The sequence below is a fragment of the Zootermopsis nevadensis genome, unplaced genomic scaffold (assembly GCF_977971745.1).
Source record: "Zootermopsis nevadensis isolate Lab colony 2312 unplaced genomic scaffold, Znev_1.0 Znev_ptg000011l, whole genome shotgun sequence".
Lineage (NCBI taxonomy): Eukaryota > Metazoa > Arthropoda > Insecta > Blattodea > Termopsidae > Zootermopsis > Zootermopsis nevadensis.
The window spans coordinates 7,936,253-7,956,054 of record NW_028259143.1 but is presented as its reverse complement, the minus strand read 5'-3'; the positions used below and the strand labels follow the sequence as shown (position 1 = coordinate 7,956,054).

At 35.5% G+C, this 19,802-nt stretch overlaps 2 protein-coding genes across 15 annotated transcripts in view; one reads left to right on the top strand and one right to left on the bottom strand.

Annotated features, from left to right (window-relative positions):
• cpo (RNA-binding protein) overlaps window positions 1-19,802 on the top strand; it is a 456,673-nt gene that overhangs the window by 2,543 nt on the left and 434,328 nt on the right. For all 14 annotated transcript variants that reach the window (XR_015534700.1, XR_015534701.1, XM_087347203.1 and 11 more), the window contains exon 2: window positions 15,416-15,855. The gene's annotated coding sequence lies outside the window, so the exon portion shown is untranslated. The remainder of the gene's footprint in view (window positions 1-15,415; window positions 15,856-19,802) is intronic.
• Window positions 1,144-17,496, bottom strand: LOC110833960 (uncharacterized). The gene is made up of 4 exons (XM_022072641.2): window positions 17,182-17,496; window positions 6,085-6,294; window positions 5,463-5,641; window positions 1,144-3,705 (listed from the first exon to the last, which is right to left on the bottom strand). The coding sequence occupies exons 1-4, from the start codon at window positions 17,270-17,272 to the stop codon at window positions 3,556-3,558; spliced, it is 630 nt and encodes a 209-aa protein (XP_021928333.1). The 5' UTR covers window positions 17,273-17,496; the 3' UTR covers window positions 1,144-3,555.

The following is a 19,802-nucleotide window of genomic DNA, read 5'->3' as shown; positions in this document are numbered from 1 at the left end:
GTCATGTTACGGATACAGTAATTTTTGTGTTAAGACATACCGTGTAATTCAGAGTTCTTAAAGAAGTGCAAATAAACAGATTAACTTCTTGAACGTAACAAAAATACATACCAGAGATGTTAAAAAACTACGCTCAGGTAGAATAATAACACTCCATTGGTCAAAGTCCTTCCCAAGAAGCTGATATCAGGTGGTAAGTTTCTATTTAGGAACCTAAATGAATTTTAAAGCAGGTCTTTTGGGTCCTTTGGAAGACTTGTTTGAAATCTAACGTACAAGTTTTATATTGTACTAATAGTCATATAGGAGTTAAATCACATATGACAACAGGGTCAGATTTAAGTGTGTCAGTGAAAGTTTGCTTGTATTTTTGTAGTTCCTTGACAATTTTTTTAAGAAATTTGATATGAAGCTCTTCTTTTGCACTTACATATATGGGTGTTATTCTGTGCACAAATTTAATTTACTTTATCAAATTTTAAGGATTTTGTTACTTAGGGCCAAAATCCATCTGTGGGCTTATCTGGATAAATATGAAAAATTAATATCCTGAGTGAAAGTTATGGGTATCTATAAAACACAAAACTCCCAACGAATGCGAGAGAAAAACACAGTCCTGATAAGAACGAGCCATGTTAGTAATAATAAAAAGTAAGCATTGGAAAGTCGATGTTCGTCGTCTGGGTTGTAACGCATTGTGCACTTGTGGGTAGAAACCAATATTTCAGAGGAAAATACCCTGGGGTACCTAAACGTCGACACGTTGTTACAACCAAGAATACTTCTGCACTGCCATGAGAACTTTAAATCACATAAAGCACTAAAATTGTTTACTGATTTATTTTAAATCAGTAGCGGGTAATCAAATTGAGATTCAAACACTAACACAAGTTTGGAGGGATATCGCTATACTAACCTGCTCATTAATTAGTGTAAAGAATATAACGTTTTAATATGTGTGAAATATGGAGTGAAAATTGGAACAATTATAAAAAAAAAATGACATCCACCGGCAGCTACAAAGGACTCAAGGAGCCATTAGCAGTGCTTCAAACATAATAGTTAGAAAGGCGTTACATAATTAATCAGTGTATTATGTAAGTAAATCACACTATTTTATTAAGATAATTTTTACAACGGACGGATTGGAATATAATTTTTAGAGAGTAATTATTAAGATAGAAAAATCCATTTGCATTTTTGAATAAAATACACACTTCTATAGGCAGAAAAAGATGGTGTATTATCCTTATTAACAGTGTTAAATATTTTCAATCGATTACAGCAGTATTTCGAATAAATGCGAACTTTTAAATCAGTGCAAAAACCGCTCTGTGAAAATAGCTGGATAACTGTAAAGTTATCTAGACGATTATCAGTTTCAGAAGTTAAAGCTTTAAGAAAATCAGACATCGATTAGGAGAGGAGACAACGATATAAAAATATCTGTTTAACTGTAAGAAACAGAGGCTTTATTTGGAACCTAATAGCTGATGAAGTCATCTGTCTAGAACCAGGAGATACATTAGTGTTCACGAGAGCAAGTCACTAACCCCACTATAACCTGATTAAAACAATACACACCTTCATATCGTATGCATTTAATATCTATTTAAATAACATCCTCCTATCTGTACTTAGGTCTTCAAAATTACCTTTATCCAATCAGTTGTAAATACGAGACGAAACCTTGTAAATTCTGAACTCATTGGTAGGTAGGTAGCAAACAGTGTCGTAATTTAATATTGTTTGATTTCTTGATAAATGCAATTATGATTTCCTACTTTCGTTTCGTTACGTTAACTTTGCCACATTTTCGAAGGAACTATTATCTTATATATCACGAATTTGTTTTACATTCTGGGCGAGATACTGACATTTACATTTACTTAGTTTTCTCCCCATTCATTTCTAGATCAACCTCTAGCCTAATATTTACCAGAGCTTTTGTAATTTTTCGTAGTACATTTGTTTTCACTCTACAAGTTATCTTTATAGACCACAAGCTGGTCTTTCCAATTCAGTTCCAAACCTTCCTAATGGCGCAATCTAATACAAGTTGAATGCGACAACCATTCTGAATATTAAACACACGAGATAAATACTTTAAGATGCCTGTCTTCTGGGATTTTCTGCTGTATAGGTTAATAGAAGCTGGCTAACGTTTTACAGGTGCTTGCTGCCTCCATAATCAGGGTTTATAGGAAGTAAGCACCTCCGAAACATCGGCCAACTTTACGAGGCCACGTGGCGCAACACACCAGAAGACAGTCTTCCTAATAATCGCTGCCGTGAGAATTTCAAACCTCACAAGTAACTGAAATATAATTCAAAATTGTATTTATTAATTTCATAGGAATATCATAATTCCAAGAACATTCACAAATTTGTTGTGTATGTGAATGGCTAAGTAGGGTTACAAAGATAGTAATGAGAAACCTTTGTTTCATATTATAATAATAACAATAAGTTAAACTGACATATTGTGAAACATCACTGTAAGTTGTTCATTACAAAACGTGTCCCTGTGTTCCGATATAGTTCATCTTGACAGAGATTTATTACGACTTTTAAATCATTCGTAATGTTAAAATCAGTAGATAACTCTTTTTTAAATATACATTAACATTTATTTTAAAAATATATATCCTAAATTTATTCTTAATAAGAACTTCCTTGTTTTGTTGTTAATCGTCATTTCTCTCGAAATTTTAGAACTGAAGGAGATAGTTTGTTAATATGCGAGGTTTATCGAAGCCGAAACGTGTTTGCGGAAAATAAATAACAGTAATAAATCCTGATAGATGGCATTGTGATTAAATAAACGATAATAGGCAACATGCAAATTAATTAAATTAATATACACAGAGACTGTTATTAATTACTTTAATTTGTGACATTATGATTGGAATATCTTTGGCTTCCGATTTTGCGAGCGACAAATTTTTCATAGATTATTTCGACAATCACATTTTTAATGCTGTACGTCTAAGATTCTCGAACTTAGACTTACAAATGGACAGGATTAATGACACACGAAATTCTATTTGTGATCTTATATGAACTTCACTAACAAAAAATATATTAAAATACGAGAGCAGAACTTCGAGCGAGTAGCTGAGCCAAAGGTTTTTTGTGCATAAAATTTTATATGTATATATATATATATGCCTACATGTCTTCTGTAATATCGGCTGGTTGGTTATTAATTATTACACATTTCCCCAGGTCATATGGGATTTAAATTGAAGGAATTCAATTCAATTAATTTATTTACGTGTTTGCCAACAGCAATATCAAATTTCGGCTAGTATTTATTTTAAGCACAGTCTAGTCAGCCTGTCAATATACCCGGTAAGCCATTTCGATTCTATGAATACACCATCTTGTTCTGATAACTTGTAACTGAAGTACAAAAGAAAAAATGTTACGCCACACTGTTAGGTTCTTTATATACAAGGTATTCACAGCCATCTAAATTCTTATGAATTGCACGTTAATGTATATAACAACACTAATGTACGCAGTGCACAGTATTTCGAGGAGCACAGGTGATCATGTAGGCCGTTGTTGGTGATGAGTTGCTTCTTCCGTTTTCCCCTGCAGAAGCAAGTGTCTAAGCGACTGAGCCTCTTCCTTAAGTGTTATAACCTGGGCTCGAAGTAAGGCATTCTCATGCTCTAGCATCGTTGCCCGAAAGGCGATCTGTAACAATTATCGAATCATGAAATTGATCAGAGTATCATCTTCCATTTATGTTATATGTGCCATAAACCATAGAATTTAAGTGTAGTTATTCGATTGCATTTACATAGCAACTTATAACAGATTGGAAAGGTGTATCCTGTTTAAAAGGCGTTCTTGTCAGTAATAGACCCACGCATTGGTTAATGTTCAATATTAATTGCAGTAATTTTTTTAAAAAATTAAAATCTATTTCAATTCATAAAGTAATTTTATCTAAATTACGTCAGTACAATAAATTAATTGTGAGATCTTCTGTGTAGTGTTACCACCAGCTTTAGTCAGTATGAACGTTCAAGAATGCTCTTAACTAACTAACTAACTAACTAATTAACTAACTAATTAACTAACTAAGTAACTAACTAACTCCTTGGAGCAGAGTCCAACTTGAGAAACTAAGTACACTGCTAATCAAGAAATTTCCCGACTTTGTATGCTATTAACATACGTGTTTAAAGACCAATCCAGGTAGCTATAATTACAGTAATTACTTACAGACCGGTGAATATAAATATGTGTAATTAATTTCCCAAAGAATCGACGAAGACCTTTTAAAATCGCGTGTTATACGATGCTGTTACAATTTACGTTCCAACACGGCGGCCTGCACCCAAATGTCGAACAAACAGACGTTCATAATTATTAGAATATTTACACTGACGGACCGAATAAACGGAAAACAAAAGAAAGTAGGCCTGCTAATTTGTGTAACTCCGTTAACCATCTTAATAACGTAGCTTGGCCCACTGTCATTTGACTGAAACGTGTGATGTTTGTATTTAAAAATATTTTAGCAGTTTTATGTCAGTGATTTAGTTATGTAGTAGAAACGTCGATAAAGACTATTCCCTAGTTATTCACAATTCTAAATAAGTCGAACATCATTTTACGTTCTGAGATTTGGCTCTTTCTCGCCAGTGAAGAAGTTTTCTGGGATGTGACGCCATGTTGTCTTGTAGATAGCAAAAGCGACATGATTTTACGTTGCCTGAAACAATATTTCAGAAGTGTTTGGGATACTGCCACAATAATTACTATTTCAAAAACAACTATAATCGGAATTTGGAACATATAGAGTTAAAAATTATATCTCGAATTATTTAAAAAGATTAGGCGAAAATGATTACATTCTATTAGGAAACGTTTGATGGCCTGAAAATATATAATACGAATTATAAATATACAAACTGGTCTTGTGGATAAGATATTGGACGAAAAGTCTTAAAAAGTATTTTGAAAGTTATCTTCCCAAACATGACTATGCTTTCTTTCTCAGTGTTACGTACCCTTTAGGTGTTATGACGAATTTTCCACACGTGTCAAATGTTCGCCCATGTAATCCTTTGTAATTTTGTAACGAAAACGTAAAAATGATGGGAGATCATCCCAAGAGAAGATTTAAAGACCACTTCTTGGAAGGCAGCTAAAGAATCACGAGCCTAATAAGCCTAATTAATACTAGTTCAAGAAGAAGTAATTTTGCAATATTCACTATTATCCTGTTACTTTTGTCTGTTGTGCCCAAATATCCTAACAGACTCCTGTTCTCGAACGTCTTCGGTCTATGTTCGTGTGAAAACCAAGTTCACTCAAGCATAAAAAACCGATAATTACACATTATTTATATTAATAAGTTTATTTCCTTTGTGTATACGAGTAGGTAATTCTAGAATTTGCATTGATAAATTTGCTCTTTAGAAACAGACCGAAGACGTTACCTGGTCCTCCCTGATTTTTCTGGCGTCTCTCGATTTCTTTGCTGCCTGGTTATTCCTCTTTCTCCTTTCGTAGTATTTCTCATCCTTCTGGTCATCTGGGATGGGTTTCTTCTCCCCGCGCGGTCTCTTTCCATTGCCACATGTACTAACCCCGGTCAGGGCCCTCGTCAGTATGGGATCTGTAACAGCGTTAACGAATGTCTCAGCGGGCAAGATATGTAGCACGCGTGGTCGAGATGAGAAATGTGTACAAAATTTTAGTTGGAAAGTCTCGAGAGAAGAGAGAACTTGAGACATCTAGGCTTTGATGGGAGGATAAATGTGTGATCAGGATTCATCAGGATTTAGATAGGGTCCAGTGTCTTGTTGTTGTAAACCGGCAGGTTCAATTGAAGATAGGCAACTTCTTAAATAGTAGAGCAGAAATCAGTTTCCGACAAAGACTCTTTTCCAGCAGGTTAATAATTTGCTATTTATCCACATCTTCTTTCCAGTGACAAATAACTGGGTGACCGCGACTTCATAATTAAGCATTCCCAGACTTTCGTTGGCCCCAAATCTTTAAATATGAAATTATATACGTGGCAATGATGAAAATTCAATGCATGATATAAGTTTTTACTTGTTTTTGAGTCCGCCATCATAGGCAGTAAGGGCGAATACGGTTGAAAAGCACCGAGCAGGCTTGGCGAGGCCATGAAGGCGGCTGCTGGGGGTGCCAAAGCAATGGGCGAGATGCCTCCTGCAGAGGGCGAATCTGTGTTGTGGCTTGCGGGCGATAGGTCGGACAATCGTGGAGACAGCAACTGGTTATACGGATGACCCACGTCGGCTGGGAACAGAGCCACGAATTTCGTTTACAACTAACAAAATTGCACATGTCTGAAACACAGGTAGAAGACTCTCCAAGTACCAGATTCTAAATCAGACAGCTATTTAATTCTCTTTTAATAGTCTTTAGGAATAAGAAAATGTAAGCCAATTTTCTGTACGGACCTCAGAATCCTTAAAATCGCTCAGTTTGAGAACTAATATTGTGATAGCATATCTCACGTGGAACGATTTGAACGTTAACCTCCCATCTCATCCCCCTCTGCCTTAAAAAATATACTTTTCCAAGAGGTTTCATTAACTTTTCTTTATTCCATCTTAGCAACACTATCTCCTAACAGTGCTGGGTGGTAAGTCGTGAGGACTTTAGTTAGGCTATTTAATATCCAAAAATTGTTCCTATAATTCAACTTTGTTACGTCCAAATTTTTCTGATCACTTTGTTTTCATCTCGTAACCTGTATAACTTATTTTTTCAAGTAAACAGAAACTGACAATTTATTTTGGAAAATAGATGGAATGATAATAGATAATGTTTGCAGATTTCTGACGATAGTGCGTTATAATCCGTGAAAATGTTTTTTTTGACTTCGTCCAGCGTCTAAATTACAAATAGAAATGAAAATAGAACGTTTCGGACGCAAAATCTTCTTCCGTGTTCAGGTAAAAGGGGAAGGATAAAACCCTATCTGTTGCGCCCTCTGGTTGAGATAGCATCAGATCTGGACAGGGATCATAACAGCTTACGTTCTGAATGATGTAAAGCATTTCTAAAACTTACGTTTCTCTTAATTTCAACATCGCCATTTATATTTGTTAGACACGTAAAAGTAATGGATTTATCTTATTTCTTATTGGATGCAGTGACTAGTTCTTGTGAACACAGTGGTCAATCGTCTGTTTCCACAAAACGTAGGAAATTTCTTGACGAACTGAGTTGTCAGATTCTCAAGGAGGACCCTGTTTCACGAAACTGGTTAGTGAATTGGTTCATTAGCTCGTATCTTGTTATATATTTGCTTCCACAAAGAAATACTGGCCAGATCAGTGTTATCAGAGCCGCGGATTTCACTATTGTGTATTTTGAACTCAGTAGTGACAATTATTCTCAAATGAAAGTCATATAAAATCTATAATCGATGGTTTGTCATCATAGCAATCGTCCTCAAAGTACAGAAGAGAACAGTACAAGAAACGTCTAACTTTGCATTTCATTTAACGTAGTCAAAGTTGATTGACGTGTAATTGTAATTCATTAGACACGTTATCAACTTGAAAGTCATCAAGTATTTATGTCATAATGAAATACATTTTACAGCCCGTCAGAGGGCCATAGATGTAGCGTGACAATTTGTCTCCCTGGAGCGCTGTAAAAGTCTCTGTGGATTTCATCATGCCCCGTATATGTAAAAACGGCTTAAGTTCTTTTGTCTTTTGAACCATGTTCTGGAAGGTTCGATTTAGAGGACTCTGATAAGAAATGATAGTCCAGGGATAGAAAACGTTCAGCATATGTGCCACAGTATGACAAGGGAGAATAATTTTAATCACATAGCATTCTAAACTATCTTATGACAAAAAAATACACGGTGAATTTTAAGGTTTGAAGATTATTTTTCTAGGTTGCTGGAGCAGTGTAGTCTGATAGATGTTTACCTACATTTTAGAGGTACTTGATGCCTCCATTATCAGGAGGACTGTACGGTGTAATAACCCAGAAGAGAGTCATTTCGAAATAAAATACTTTTTACAGAAAAATCTTTGATTCGTAATTTATGCAAACTTCTGTGTAGAAGTGTAAGAATTAATAATACATGGAAGTTGTAAGTATTCTAGAAACTTCTCGGTGATATAGAGAGCACAGTATCTCTCAAGCTGTAGGCAATTTTAAAGAAAGGGGCCAATGAAAATCAACATTTCCACTGGCTTTTAAACTCCAAACTTAATTTTATAAAATTTGTTTTTTTTATTTGTCACATTCAACATTTGCTGAATAATTTGTCATAAAAGTCTTTTGCAACTTTCTTTACGACCGAGCATTAAGTATATGATGCAATTTACAAATTCATAACCAATATGAAATATTAATAATATAAATAATTATCACAAAGCGCAAAAGTTAGGGTTTACTTTTACGTGATTTATAGTTTCAATTGCTGCCAAGATTAATTCTTAATCTTGTGATGTTCATAGAACATACAGCATTTTATATATTTCTTTCGTATACGAAAATTTATCTTCGAGTGCATAGTGCTTTTGCCCAAAATAAGATCTTAATTCTGGAGATCACACTACAGTTCAGTTCAAAATATTTTGTCTTCTCGTTTCCCATTTATTAACCTAAAGATAAAAATGTACAAACCATAATTATACCCGTAGTTTCACTTGAGCGTGAAACTTTTAAACTTAAGGCAAGGCTGTTTCATAACAACATACCGAGGAGAATATTTGGTCCTAAGAGAAAGGAAGTAACAGAATGACAGAGAATAAGGCACAATGAGAAGATTCTTAATTTATCTTTATCAAACATTATAACTGTCAAATGAAATAAGACTGTATTGGAGGAGCACGTATGGGAAAATTACAAATGCGTATGAAATTCTAGTCGAAAAGCCTGAATGAAATAAGTCGCTTGGGAGATTTAACGAAGATATTATATTAAAATACAGGTTCAAAAAATTTGGTAGCAGGACGTTGATTGGATTCAGTTGGCTCAGCTTAGGGCGCAGTAATGCGCTGTTTTGAATACAGTAACCAACCTTTGGGTTTCATAAAATGCGGGTAATTTCTTGGCAAAACGATGTATCATCAGTTTGTCATTGCTTTGCTCTGTGGAGATAGTCTGGGAGGACATTTCTGGATTTAGAAAGTTCATAACAAGCAGACGTCCATACTACAGCCGTAGTCGATAATGGACTAGACTAGAAATCTAGAAATAACAGCTGATATTGATAGTGTGGCATTTCCAATGACAAGTACGTTACCTACTAGCGGTAAAGCATTATACATACTGTTGACTCTAGTCTTATCAGATCAGATCAGATCTAATCGTGAGATGAAACGAGGCACGAAACTACAAATCAAGCTGATGGATAATGTACCAACACAACAAATGTGTACTCAAGCTGTGTTTATGTGTCGTATAAAAAAGATTTTGTCAACACGCCTGTCATTTAAAGTAGATGAAACCAAATGAATGACATTCATGTAACATGGTGTGTGTGTGCATTTCGACTATTTGAATGTGAAAATGTTGTATCTTTAAGGAACACTTTTAAACTATCTAATAACATTTTCATAGTATGAAGTAAGTATAAATATAAAGTATTAAATATAAAATAGGAATGAATATAATATATGTAAATAATTGCGTTTGTTTACATAAACATTTTATAGATAATTGGCTTTTAACTTGTGTGTGGTGTATAGTTCCACATACAAGATCGGCCCATCAGACGATTTAAAGCAAACTCAAAACTAATCTTATTAGAAAAGTTTTGAACTCAACCCGAGAATCGATAGTTTAACACCTTTAAATTGTGCGACACATTTTCGAAGGTCGCTTCTGTTTTGTATTCGTGAGGTCCAGGATTAAAATCTCTGTCCGTTTACGAGCTATGCTGATTTATTTTTTGTGGTTTTCGTCAGTCGTTCATACAAATGCCTAGACAGTACATAAAATTAGACCAAGAACAAAACATTTTCGCATTCTTTTCAGTTGATTATCATTCGTCTTGTCCATACAAAACAGTTTAAAATTATACCTTTACTCAATGTGTTACATTCTCTTCACTTTTAGATATGAGTATGGAAAACAAAATAATTTAAAGTTGTTCAATTTTTATCAGTCTAATCACAATAAAATATTATTATTAAATATTAAAATATTATTACAATTAACATTTAAATATTTAAAATATATTAAAATGATGCTCTCTATCGAAATGTTCGATGTTAATATTTAATAATAATATTTTATTGTGATTAGACTGATAAAAATTGAACAAGTATATATTCAACACAATATGACGCAACATTATCATCTCATGAAAAGAATTTAAACTAAATGTTACCTAATTCCTGTGCGTAATATAATTTTTTATCTCTGCCACATGTTCTGATGATTTCTCAACCATTTTTATAATTGCCCTGCAGTCTAGTGACGAGTTATAAACATAAAACCTGCTTAGATTCTCTGTATTTATTTCGTTACACATCTACCCACTGGGGTAGAATATAATTTTATATTTTTCTTTAAGGTATTTATGTATATTCCTGATAATTTATCATAATCTGAGCAGACCAGATGCTGGTATATTTCATTCAATTTCAATTCTAGTGCTACTTAACTGTTTAAAGTCTAGTGGTAACTATATGTACCACCTGTTTTAACTCAGTAATTCTGCATTTTACCCACAGAGTGAATTTATGAATTTTATATGATCCTCAGATTAAACAGTGATTTATTCCCTGAACGGCGTTAATAAATTTATCTTCGTAATAAGGACTGAATGTTTTAATTCAGATGAGCGTCGACTTCAGATGGTGGCTACTCCTTCCTGATACCACATAAAATGGCGAGGAGCGAAGGAACATATAATGTTGAGTCTTTTCCTGCAGACGATTGGTCTGTTTGTAACTATTTTCCATACGTGTTTTGTAGTAATGGCTTCCGTTTCCTTTAATAATAAATGTTTGTTACATTTTTTCTGATCTTCAATAACCTACTTACATTATCGCCGCCTTAGCTACTAGGCTAATTACGAAACCACGTGCTTCTAGCCGATGATATTGTCATATTTTGCATTAAGTTATACGTGAAAAAACATCCGGTATAATGAATAATTTGTTAGGTCAAGTCTTGTGTTCAGTATTACACCATTTGGTACGTTCCCGCAAAGTAAATGTATGGGAAAATGTCATTCGTCGTTGATTGGTTTCCTGGAGTTGGTTTTATGGAACATACAACGCAAAGGGGAAACAGAAATGATGATGCGTGTTTGTTATTGAAATGTACCCCCTCCCCAAAAGGAGAGAGAGATTATTTTTGTTAGCATGCAACAACAAAAATCTCGAAGTTGATTTTCAGGTGAAAAATATAATATTGTAAATATGAATGACAGTGATCAGGAGGCTAATTATTTGGCAGCACGGAATATGAAATTAGAATTTGAGCAGAGAATGAAGAGATACGAAGGACACTTCGAAATTATCTGTATTTTTGGAGATACAAGGGGCTAAGCAGTTTTCGTGGTTTATTGTGGTAATGCTCGCGTAAACTGAAGCTGAGCTGGGTTACTGCTGTAACTCAAAGTGGTGGGCTGTTGTGAAAAAGGTAATGAACACTGGGTTATACAAAAGGCAGGAAATATTTTGACTAGCTGAGTGACTATTAACTTTTCAAGAAAGATCATGGTTCTTCGGTTATATGTCAATTATTTCAGTTAGTGATTAAAAATATTTTTTTCGATGTGGTTTATATTTAACGAAAATGTAAAAACATTTCACAACTGTTTACGTATAGTCGTGTCTCCGCGGTTGATTTTCTGTCAGCAGCTAATGACCATCAACACTAATGACAGGTCAAAATATAAGGCATATCCAAATATCACACCTTTGTAAGTTATAGAACCTTGTAAAAATTATGAAAGTAATTTAAAATAAATCCTTTGTTGTGTACAAACTGGAACACGATTTGGAGAAATGCATTTTTCTCGAGGCACAGATATCCTTCACGGCTGTCATCTATTAATACTATTCTATTATTACTTAAGTTATTATCAGAGATTCGTTTTGAATTACAGATTAGCGTAGCTCATGGATGCGGGAGAGATGTAACAAATGGCTTACAATAAATATTTACACATTTATTTGTTTGAAATAATAATTATTAATCGTGTGGTCGACCTTCAGATTTTCAGAAAAAATTTCTGTTTTGTTAGTTTTGTTACCTTCTCTCATATTTTCTCACTGTCTCTCTGTACACACGAGTGTAACAGCACGTCAGGGTAGGAATATGAGAGTAACACACGCGAGTACTGTAAAATACTCATCATCAACGTTAAGTCTGACATGGCACACAGTTACAGATATGGCGTGACGATACCATGAAATTTGGAGACCAGGCAACCGTTCGTGCGCTACAGGCCTATGTGAAACTACGCCGTTAAACACTTTCTGAGTGTAAGTTCCTTATCCCTGCGTCACAGAATTTTAAAAAATATAGTAAAACTGACTTAAAATGTCTAATCTTAAAACTTTGCATACCGTGTAGTGTATTAGAATATAAAATAAGCAAGCAAACAAACAAACTATTAACACTATAAATGACACTAGTGCCAAACGCGTTTCGACCTCAAGAGGTCATCATCAGTGGCAACAGGGAATTAATTAATACGAGGTGCGATCGGAAAGTTTCAAGACTGCGCGTATAAAAACCCGTACACTTATCTCAGGTATTAAATTCATCCATCACCCTCGAAGTAGTTCCCCTGGGAGTGAACACAACGATCCCAGCGCCGCTGCCAAGCCTGGAAGCATCCCTGGAAATCTTTCTTTGTCAGCCTGTCAAGCACCATCTGCGATTCTGCCTGAATCTCTTCTATCGTCTCAAATCTCCTTCCCTTTAGCTGAATTTTCATCTTTGGGAAGAGGAAGAAGTCACACGGAGCTTAGAAAGGAAGTTGGGGTCGGTTCTTGCAAGATCTTTGAGCTCCTGACAAACGAGAAGTCGATTCTGCTTCTGGTCCTCAGACAGGATGCGTCGTCCTTTAGAATCAGCTGACAGGTCCCATAGCCTATCCCAACAATGTCGCACAAGTCGTTGATGGTACGACGTCGATCTTCGTGAATGGCCTGCCGAATCTTCGTAACATTTTCGGGCGTTGTGCTCGAAGATGGTCGTCCAGAACGCTCGTCATCATCGACAGAGGTTCGGCCATTTTTAAAACGTGAATGCCACACAAAAGTTTGTGCACGACCCATTGCGGACTCCCCAAATGCTTGCTTTAGCATTTCATAGGTTTCCGTAGCCGTTTTGGCGAGTCTTTGGCAAAATTTGATGCACACGCCATTCCGAAATCGCAGGAGGGTCGGTGTAATGCACTACCAAAACGCCCGTAACTAAGAAACAAATGCTAATTCGATGATGCCGGCTGGCACACTGATTCACTATGAATGTAGGCCGCACCCCCTAGCGGCAGATGCTCGTACTACATCCGGTTCGCCCTCTATTGACACAGTCTTGAAACTTTCCGATCGCACCTCGTATAATCAAAATGGTTTAAAAATGGTTTAAAAAACAAATCATGAAGTAGAGTTCTTTACAAAACCATAACAAGCAACACTACGCTAGAAACGCTTTTGGCACTAGTGTCATTTATAGTGTTAATAGTTTGTTTGTTTGCTTACTTTATATTTTAAAATGTCTACTTTTAGTAATAAGCACATGTTGCAAAAATTCTTATAACGCACAACCCTGTACGATGTTGATGAACATCGGGTTCCTCCCGCCTAAAATATCCGTCCTATTAATACGTCTGTCTTATCGATACTGAAGAGGAGTCCAGAAACTTTAGTCATGTTTACTATAATTCCGCATTCCTTCCTTTAATGAGTTCAGACTTTCTTTGTGCTACCAGACGTAGTTAACTATTCAGGCATTACGAAGCACAGGGTTAACTTTGCGTATGGCCATTTAATAACCCAATTAGTATGAGTTTCGGGTGTTAATTCTACTTTATATTCGGTTACTTAATAATGTACTAAATTTATCGTGCTTCGTTTTCGAAAGTTCCAGGGTTCAAAACTCAACCCGGAGAACAAGTGACAACTTCTTGTTGTAGTTTTCTTTAGCCCCTTCAGGTAAAGTCTGAGTTAGTTCAGTGAATTAGTCAACAACCCCTTCTGTACATGTCCTTTCCGATTCACTACTAATAAACAACCCTAACATTTGACACATTTAAGGTACAGACGTCGTTATATAAACAACAATTAGTAGATCTAAATTCATTTACCATCCTTTCTCTTTATAAATATTATAGAAATTGTATGATTTGAGATTTTCACAGCGGTGAGTATAACGATTTCTGTCTTCTGGGTTGTTGTGCCGTGTAGTATCGCCCTGATGACGGAGGCAGTATGACCTCTGAAACGTTGGTTAACATCGACCAGACTACACAGCGCAACAACCCAGAAGACAGAAATCTTCATACTCTGATGACGGAGGCAGTATGACCTCTGAAACGTTGGTAAACATCGACCAGACTACACAGTGCAACAACCCAGAAGACAGAAATCTTCATACTCATCGCCCTGATGACGGAGGGAGTATGACCTCAGAAACGTTGGTAAACATCGACCAGACTACACAGCGCAACAACCCAGAAGACAGAAATCTTCATTATAGAAATTATTGAATATATTTTAATATTTGTCATTTTATAAAATATATTTTTATAAGCAGAATTATTTTGCATGACAGAATGTGATAGACACTGGGAAGCGAGGAACATTATGAGTCAATAGTTTATTTAATTTTTATCTATTTTTGTTTAAAATTTGAGTTATTATTATGTAATTATTATGTTTCATCTCTTTGTCTTATTTTGTAGATTTTAAAAATTCTGTTTAGAGTTTGTATTTAGGTCAATGATATAACTTGTCATTAAAAAATAATAATTATTTTGCATGAATTACTGGAAGGATGAGACCACGTGTGTGTGGATTAGAATAGATTAAGGCAGGAAAGGGTTTAGTGGCAGGCTCCCATAAAAATTGTAATAAACTTTGGTTTCCATAAAATGTGGAGGATTTGTTAACGAACTGTGTCACTATCGACTTCTGAGTAAAGTTCTTGGGTCCTGACGACGGCAAATTATTACACAGTTAGAAGGCCCGTTGCTGGGTTTCCATACAGTGACCACGGTCTTGTATTAGGAACAGCGCACCTTTCCAAAAGTGGATCTGTTTCCTCCTTCAGGTGCCTGCACGTCACCTGATGACGGAACAGATTAAATTTCCAAAACAATGTATTCTGTTCGGTTGGACAAAGCCCCAAAACCCAGTAATACTAATTTTTAAGAAGATATTAACTGATTTTTTTGTCTTTATTCTGATTGTAGGTTCCGATTTTCAGCAGCCATGGCGAACTGACTGATAATCCAGCAGAGGTCTTCCAGTTAAACCTTTCTTGAAGAACAAGTTGTTAATAATTGTTAAAAGAATTCATACCGTAGAAAACAGTTTTATTGTTGTTTCTTACTGAACATGTAATCTGTTGGTGTGCTTTAAAATTTCGGGAACATAAGTTTGTGCACGAAACACTGAGGTAAAGAAGCGACTTAACCACGTGCTTTGTGTAAAGTGAACAGTGAACGCGGTGAATGCACAGAACTCTGAAAAGAAACCATCACAGTGATTCTTCCGCTCATCAGTACGTCCTAGTGTGAAGTCGACTTAACAACTAGCCCTGCGGTAGGCTGAGGACGGACGAAATATTGTGGACACTGTCGTACTCGCACCTGAGATGTTTCACTGGCAGAAAGAGGGCGAAGATACAAAGGTAAGAAAATGAACCAACAATTAATACTTTTGCATTAAAAACTCGCAGAAGTTTCTGCCAGCGACTTGTCGACTTTGTTATGAATGGCGGGTTGCATGGACAGAGATGTTGCAAACTCATGTAGAACATACGAGTCCCGTTAACAGCAGCTTTATACCCGTGGGATTTAACTGAACGTTTCTTACACTAACAGTCTCTGGCTTCTGCGATTTGTTGGTTTTCTTGGGGCTGCTTTTTCTTTTAAAAAAAGTGTAACAGCACTAGAACGGATTAGAATTTTTTAAATCAATTAACATGTACGCGGAAATCAGGTTGATTTCTTTCGTAGTCAGCATTCCCACATCGGTACATTTCCAAGTAACTAGCCTGTCTTTTATAGGCTGCAGTTGTCTGACGCTTAGACCTAGGCGTAGATGGAGGGATATAATTAAAATTGAATTTAAATAAATAGTGAGAGTGTGTGGATTGGATCAAAATATTTCAGGATGTGTTCCAGTCGCCGGCATTTGTGAGCACGTAAACTATTATTTGGGTTCTATAAAAGGCAAGGATTCCGTTGCCCATACGAAGACCGTGGACATAATTAGGCAGTTAATTAGTTCTGTAACGTAAGTGTCCGAGCGCTTTGACACATTACTGTCTTGTCTTATATTGATATTTATGAGCAGAAGATGCATGTAACAACTGAAATGTAATAAATACTTCAAAGTAATTTTGTCAGATTTCACTTATCTCTTTTACACTGTTTCATAACTCTGAATTACTCATATGAAACGCTGTAATCAGTATCTCCATTGAGTCAAATCATATTAAAAAGATGATAGTCTGTCAGATAAATATGAAATTCTCGTTATAAGTAAAAGTGTTCTTTCGGTCTCAGGCCACGGGGTCCAACAGACAGGCTTTATGGCTTCCATCTTTTTCATCCTAAGACATAAACAGCTTTCTAAATATTATAGTTTTATAATTTAGACGCTGGACAAAGTCCAGGAAAACAATATTGCATATTACAATGCACTAATGTCAGAAACCTTCAAATTTAGATAAAATTCCAGGCCTTTTGTAGAACTAGAAATTTCTTTACCCTACTCACAAGAGATCTGTGCTGATTTCTATCCTGAGGCAGTTGAATTCAGTTTACAACGTGCTACTTTAATATATATTTTAATATTATCCTCCAGTCTACGCCTAGTTCTTCCCAATGGAAGTACGTCACTAAGATGAAAGCGTTAATTTAATTTTCTTCCCAAACAATATACTGCTCAAAACAAACATAAGCTACAGAGATGCTTCAGATAGTGCATTGGACGAAGGACTTCATCTTACCTGCTGGTCCTAGAAAGTGGTTGTAACTCCTCAGGAGATGAAGAGCTGAAAACGCCGACATTGCACTGTTACAGTGGACGTGTGTCCCCATAATTGTATGCTAACACGAAGTGTTGGCAAAAGAAATCAGTTGACGTTTCTGACAGCACGCGAAACCGCTCAAACCATTACAAACACCCCAGAGCACGTACTGCCACGTAAAACAATACAGAAGTCTGCAGGAAAGGCATCGGGTCGCTAGACAACAAGTTACTTGTACCAGCGATTACAATTAGCGTAGGAGAAGTGCGGATAAAAGCGGTTCAAGTCTCGACGTGTGGAAGCTGAATAGATATTTACGTAGTATTTACTATTCAGTAAATACTATGTAAATTTGTTTGATTGGTGCGTTTTATGAAGTGTACAGTTGCTGTAAATGACAAGAATGATATAAAAATTTATGATAAAATTATATTATATTTAAATTAGAATAAGATATGATATTTGTTATGGTGATATCTCATTCTTCCTTGCAGCAACTAATACACAGGATGAAATAGCAAAAGATACCGATTCATGTCGACCAATAGCATAACTGTTTTCGTTTCATGTCTCCGCCTATTAGAGCACGCGCAGTTTAAAACATGACCCTATTGGTTTAGATTGAAAAAAAAAGGCATTATATTTGTATTGTGACATTATGTATCTAGTCTTGTCGGCCTATCTGTTGGGTGCACTTGCCCTCACCCCTCACCCCATCCCTAACCCCCACAGATATTCCTCCATTATATGCAGTACGTACTAGTAAAGTCAGACATAATAATGATTGATGGGACCCAGTACAACACGCTTATGTGTACAGGGGTCAATTGGTTCTGGAGGGGGTGGGGGGTTAATGTGAAATCGGATAAAACTACACGTGCATTACGTGACTTCCGAAACACACCCCCTCACATTTCCTTACCCCATAGACCTTGCCCATTACAGGCAATGTGATACACAAAAGGAATCTAACGGAACTGAGGCATATATTATTGGAAATATGATTATATGGGATCTTAACGATAAATTAATCAGTATTATGTATCTTACTTGTGTCTGTGGACGTAAGGACACATGAGTGATTTGTGATTAAGCCGTGTAATGAAAGAAGGACGTTGCTGTCTTACTGATAAGTGTTACAGACCTATTTTTCATTGAGAAGCTGATAGTCACTCAGGCAGTCAAGAAATTCGTGTCTTGAGCCAGTTAAATCTAGTCCACACCCTTCCACCCGATATTTTAACACAAATTTTATTACGATACCATCTACGTCTATGTCTTCCAAGTGATCATACTTAAAATGTACGAATTTTGTATCACTTCAGTACTTTCTAATGTACATATTACACCCTTCTGAATTTGATCTGTAATTGACTGTAGGGCTGTTGATGTAACTGACTTATAATAAGTAATTTAATTGAAGAGTACAAATAATGACAAAAAGGAAGCACATATTAATGTGTACGACGTTAATAATTCTGACGTAATTTATTATGTGAGTAATAAGAAATTATAAGTGGCCAGCACAACTAATCCATTGAACAAAAAATTGAAGATGGAAGGGAGAGAGAAAATGCTTCTTAAGTGGATTAGCAAATAAGCGGAATATAGTATATTTGAGTCACCGATGAGAAACGAAAAGTCAAGTTAAAAAAACGAAGGAATCTCAAGAAGTACTTTTTTTGATATGATCTGCAATTTAAAAAATACTTACAAATTACTGAAGCACACATTTCATAAAATTGTACCGCATTTGCACACCAGTAACAAGTATTTTCATTCATAAAATGTATTTTCTAGGATTATTTGTTGTTCGCCTCTTTCCGCTTCTTGAATGTAATGTCAGAATTATTTTTCTACCGATATCTTCAGAATTTACAGAATTATTTTAATTTAAATATCAGTTTTGTATGAATCGCTATTTAAACTATATTGATTTTGTCCTGTGTATAATGCATAATTATTTCCTTTCTAAAGGCAACTTCAAACTATTAATGGTACAAGGAATTAAATCCCCAACAAAAACAAAACACTGAATTATTCATTGTTAGGCTTTCATTAAATTAAGTTATAAAAACGGAAGTATATGTGACATGACACATAATTTATAATAGGCCCATTTATCGCGTAGTACCGCGTGGTTGTAAGTTTTTAAACACAAAGCAGATCATTTTATGCATTGCGCCGTATGTGGTGTTATGGCAGCCAACGCTCATAAAAGACACAAGGAGACAGGGGACATATTATATTCCTCCGTGTCCAAGAAATTATCTGTTATTCTAGTACGTTGCTAGGCATACTGCAAATGACACACAGGAATTTCTAATTGCGTATGGTTTTGGGCCAAGTTTTAAATACCTAGAGACAAGTTCGACAAATTAAAATCGATATAAATTGTGCATAAGACGTTTCTTATATATATATATATATATATATAATTTATTGAACTCCATCGTCAGTAGATTAAACTATATAACATCTAATGATAGAATGATTCATGAATAGTGGATGGGGAGAGATATAGAAATACATAATCGCGACATAATTTAAGATATTATTCCGCCTTTTCCCTGAAGGGACTGTCTAAAAAACAAAAACCT

Excerpts from the sequence above, each read along its gene's own strand:
- LOC110833960 (XM_022072641.2), bottom strand. The coding sequence starts at position 17,272 with ATGGGGACACACGTCCACTGTAACAGTGCAATGTCGGCGTTTTCAGCT. Across the intron at positions 6,295-17,181 it reads CCACTTTCTAGGACCAGCAG|CCGACGTGGGTCATCCGTAT; the intron begins GTAAGATGAAGT and ends CTCTGTTCCCAG. Across the intron at positions 3,706-5,462 it reads GAAAAATCAGGGAGGACCAG|ATCGCCTTTCGGGCAACGAT; the intron begins GTAACGTCTTCG and ends TAATTGTTACAG.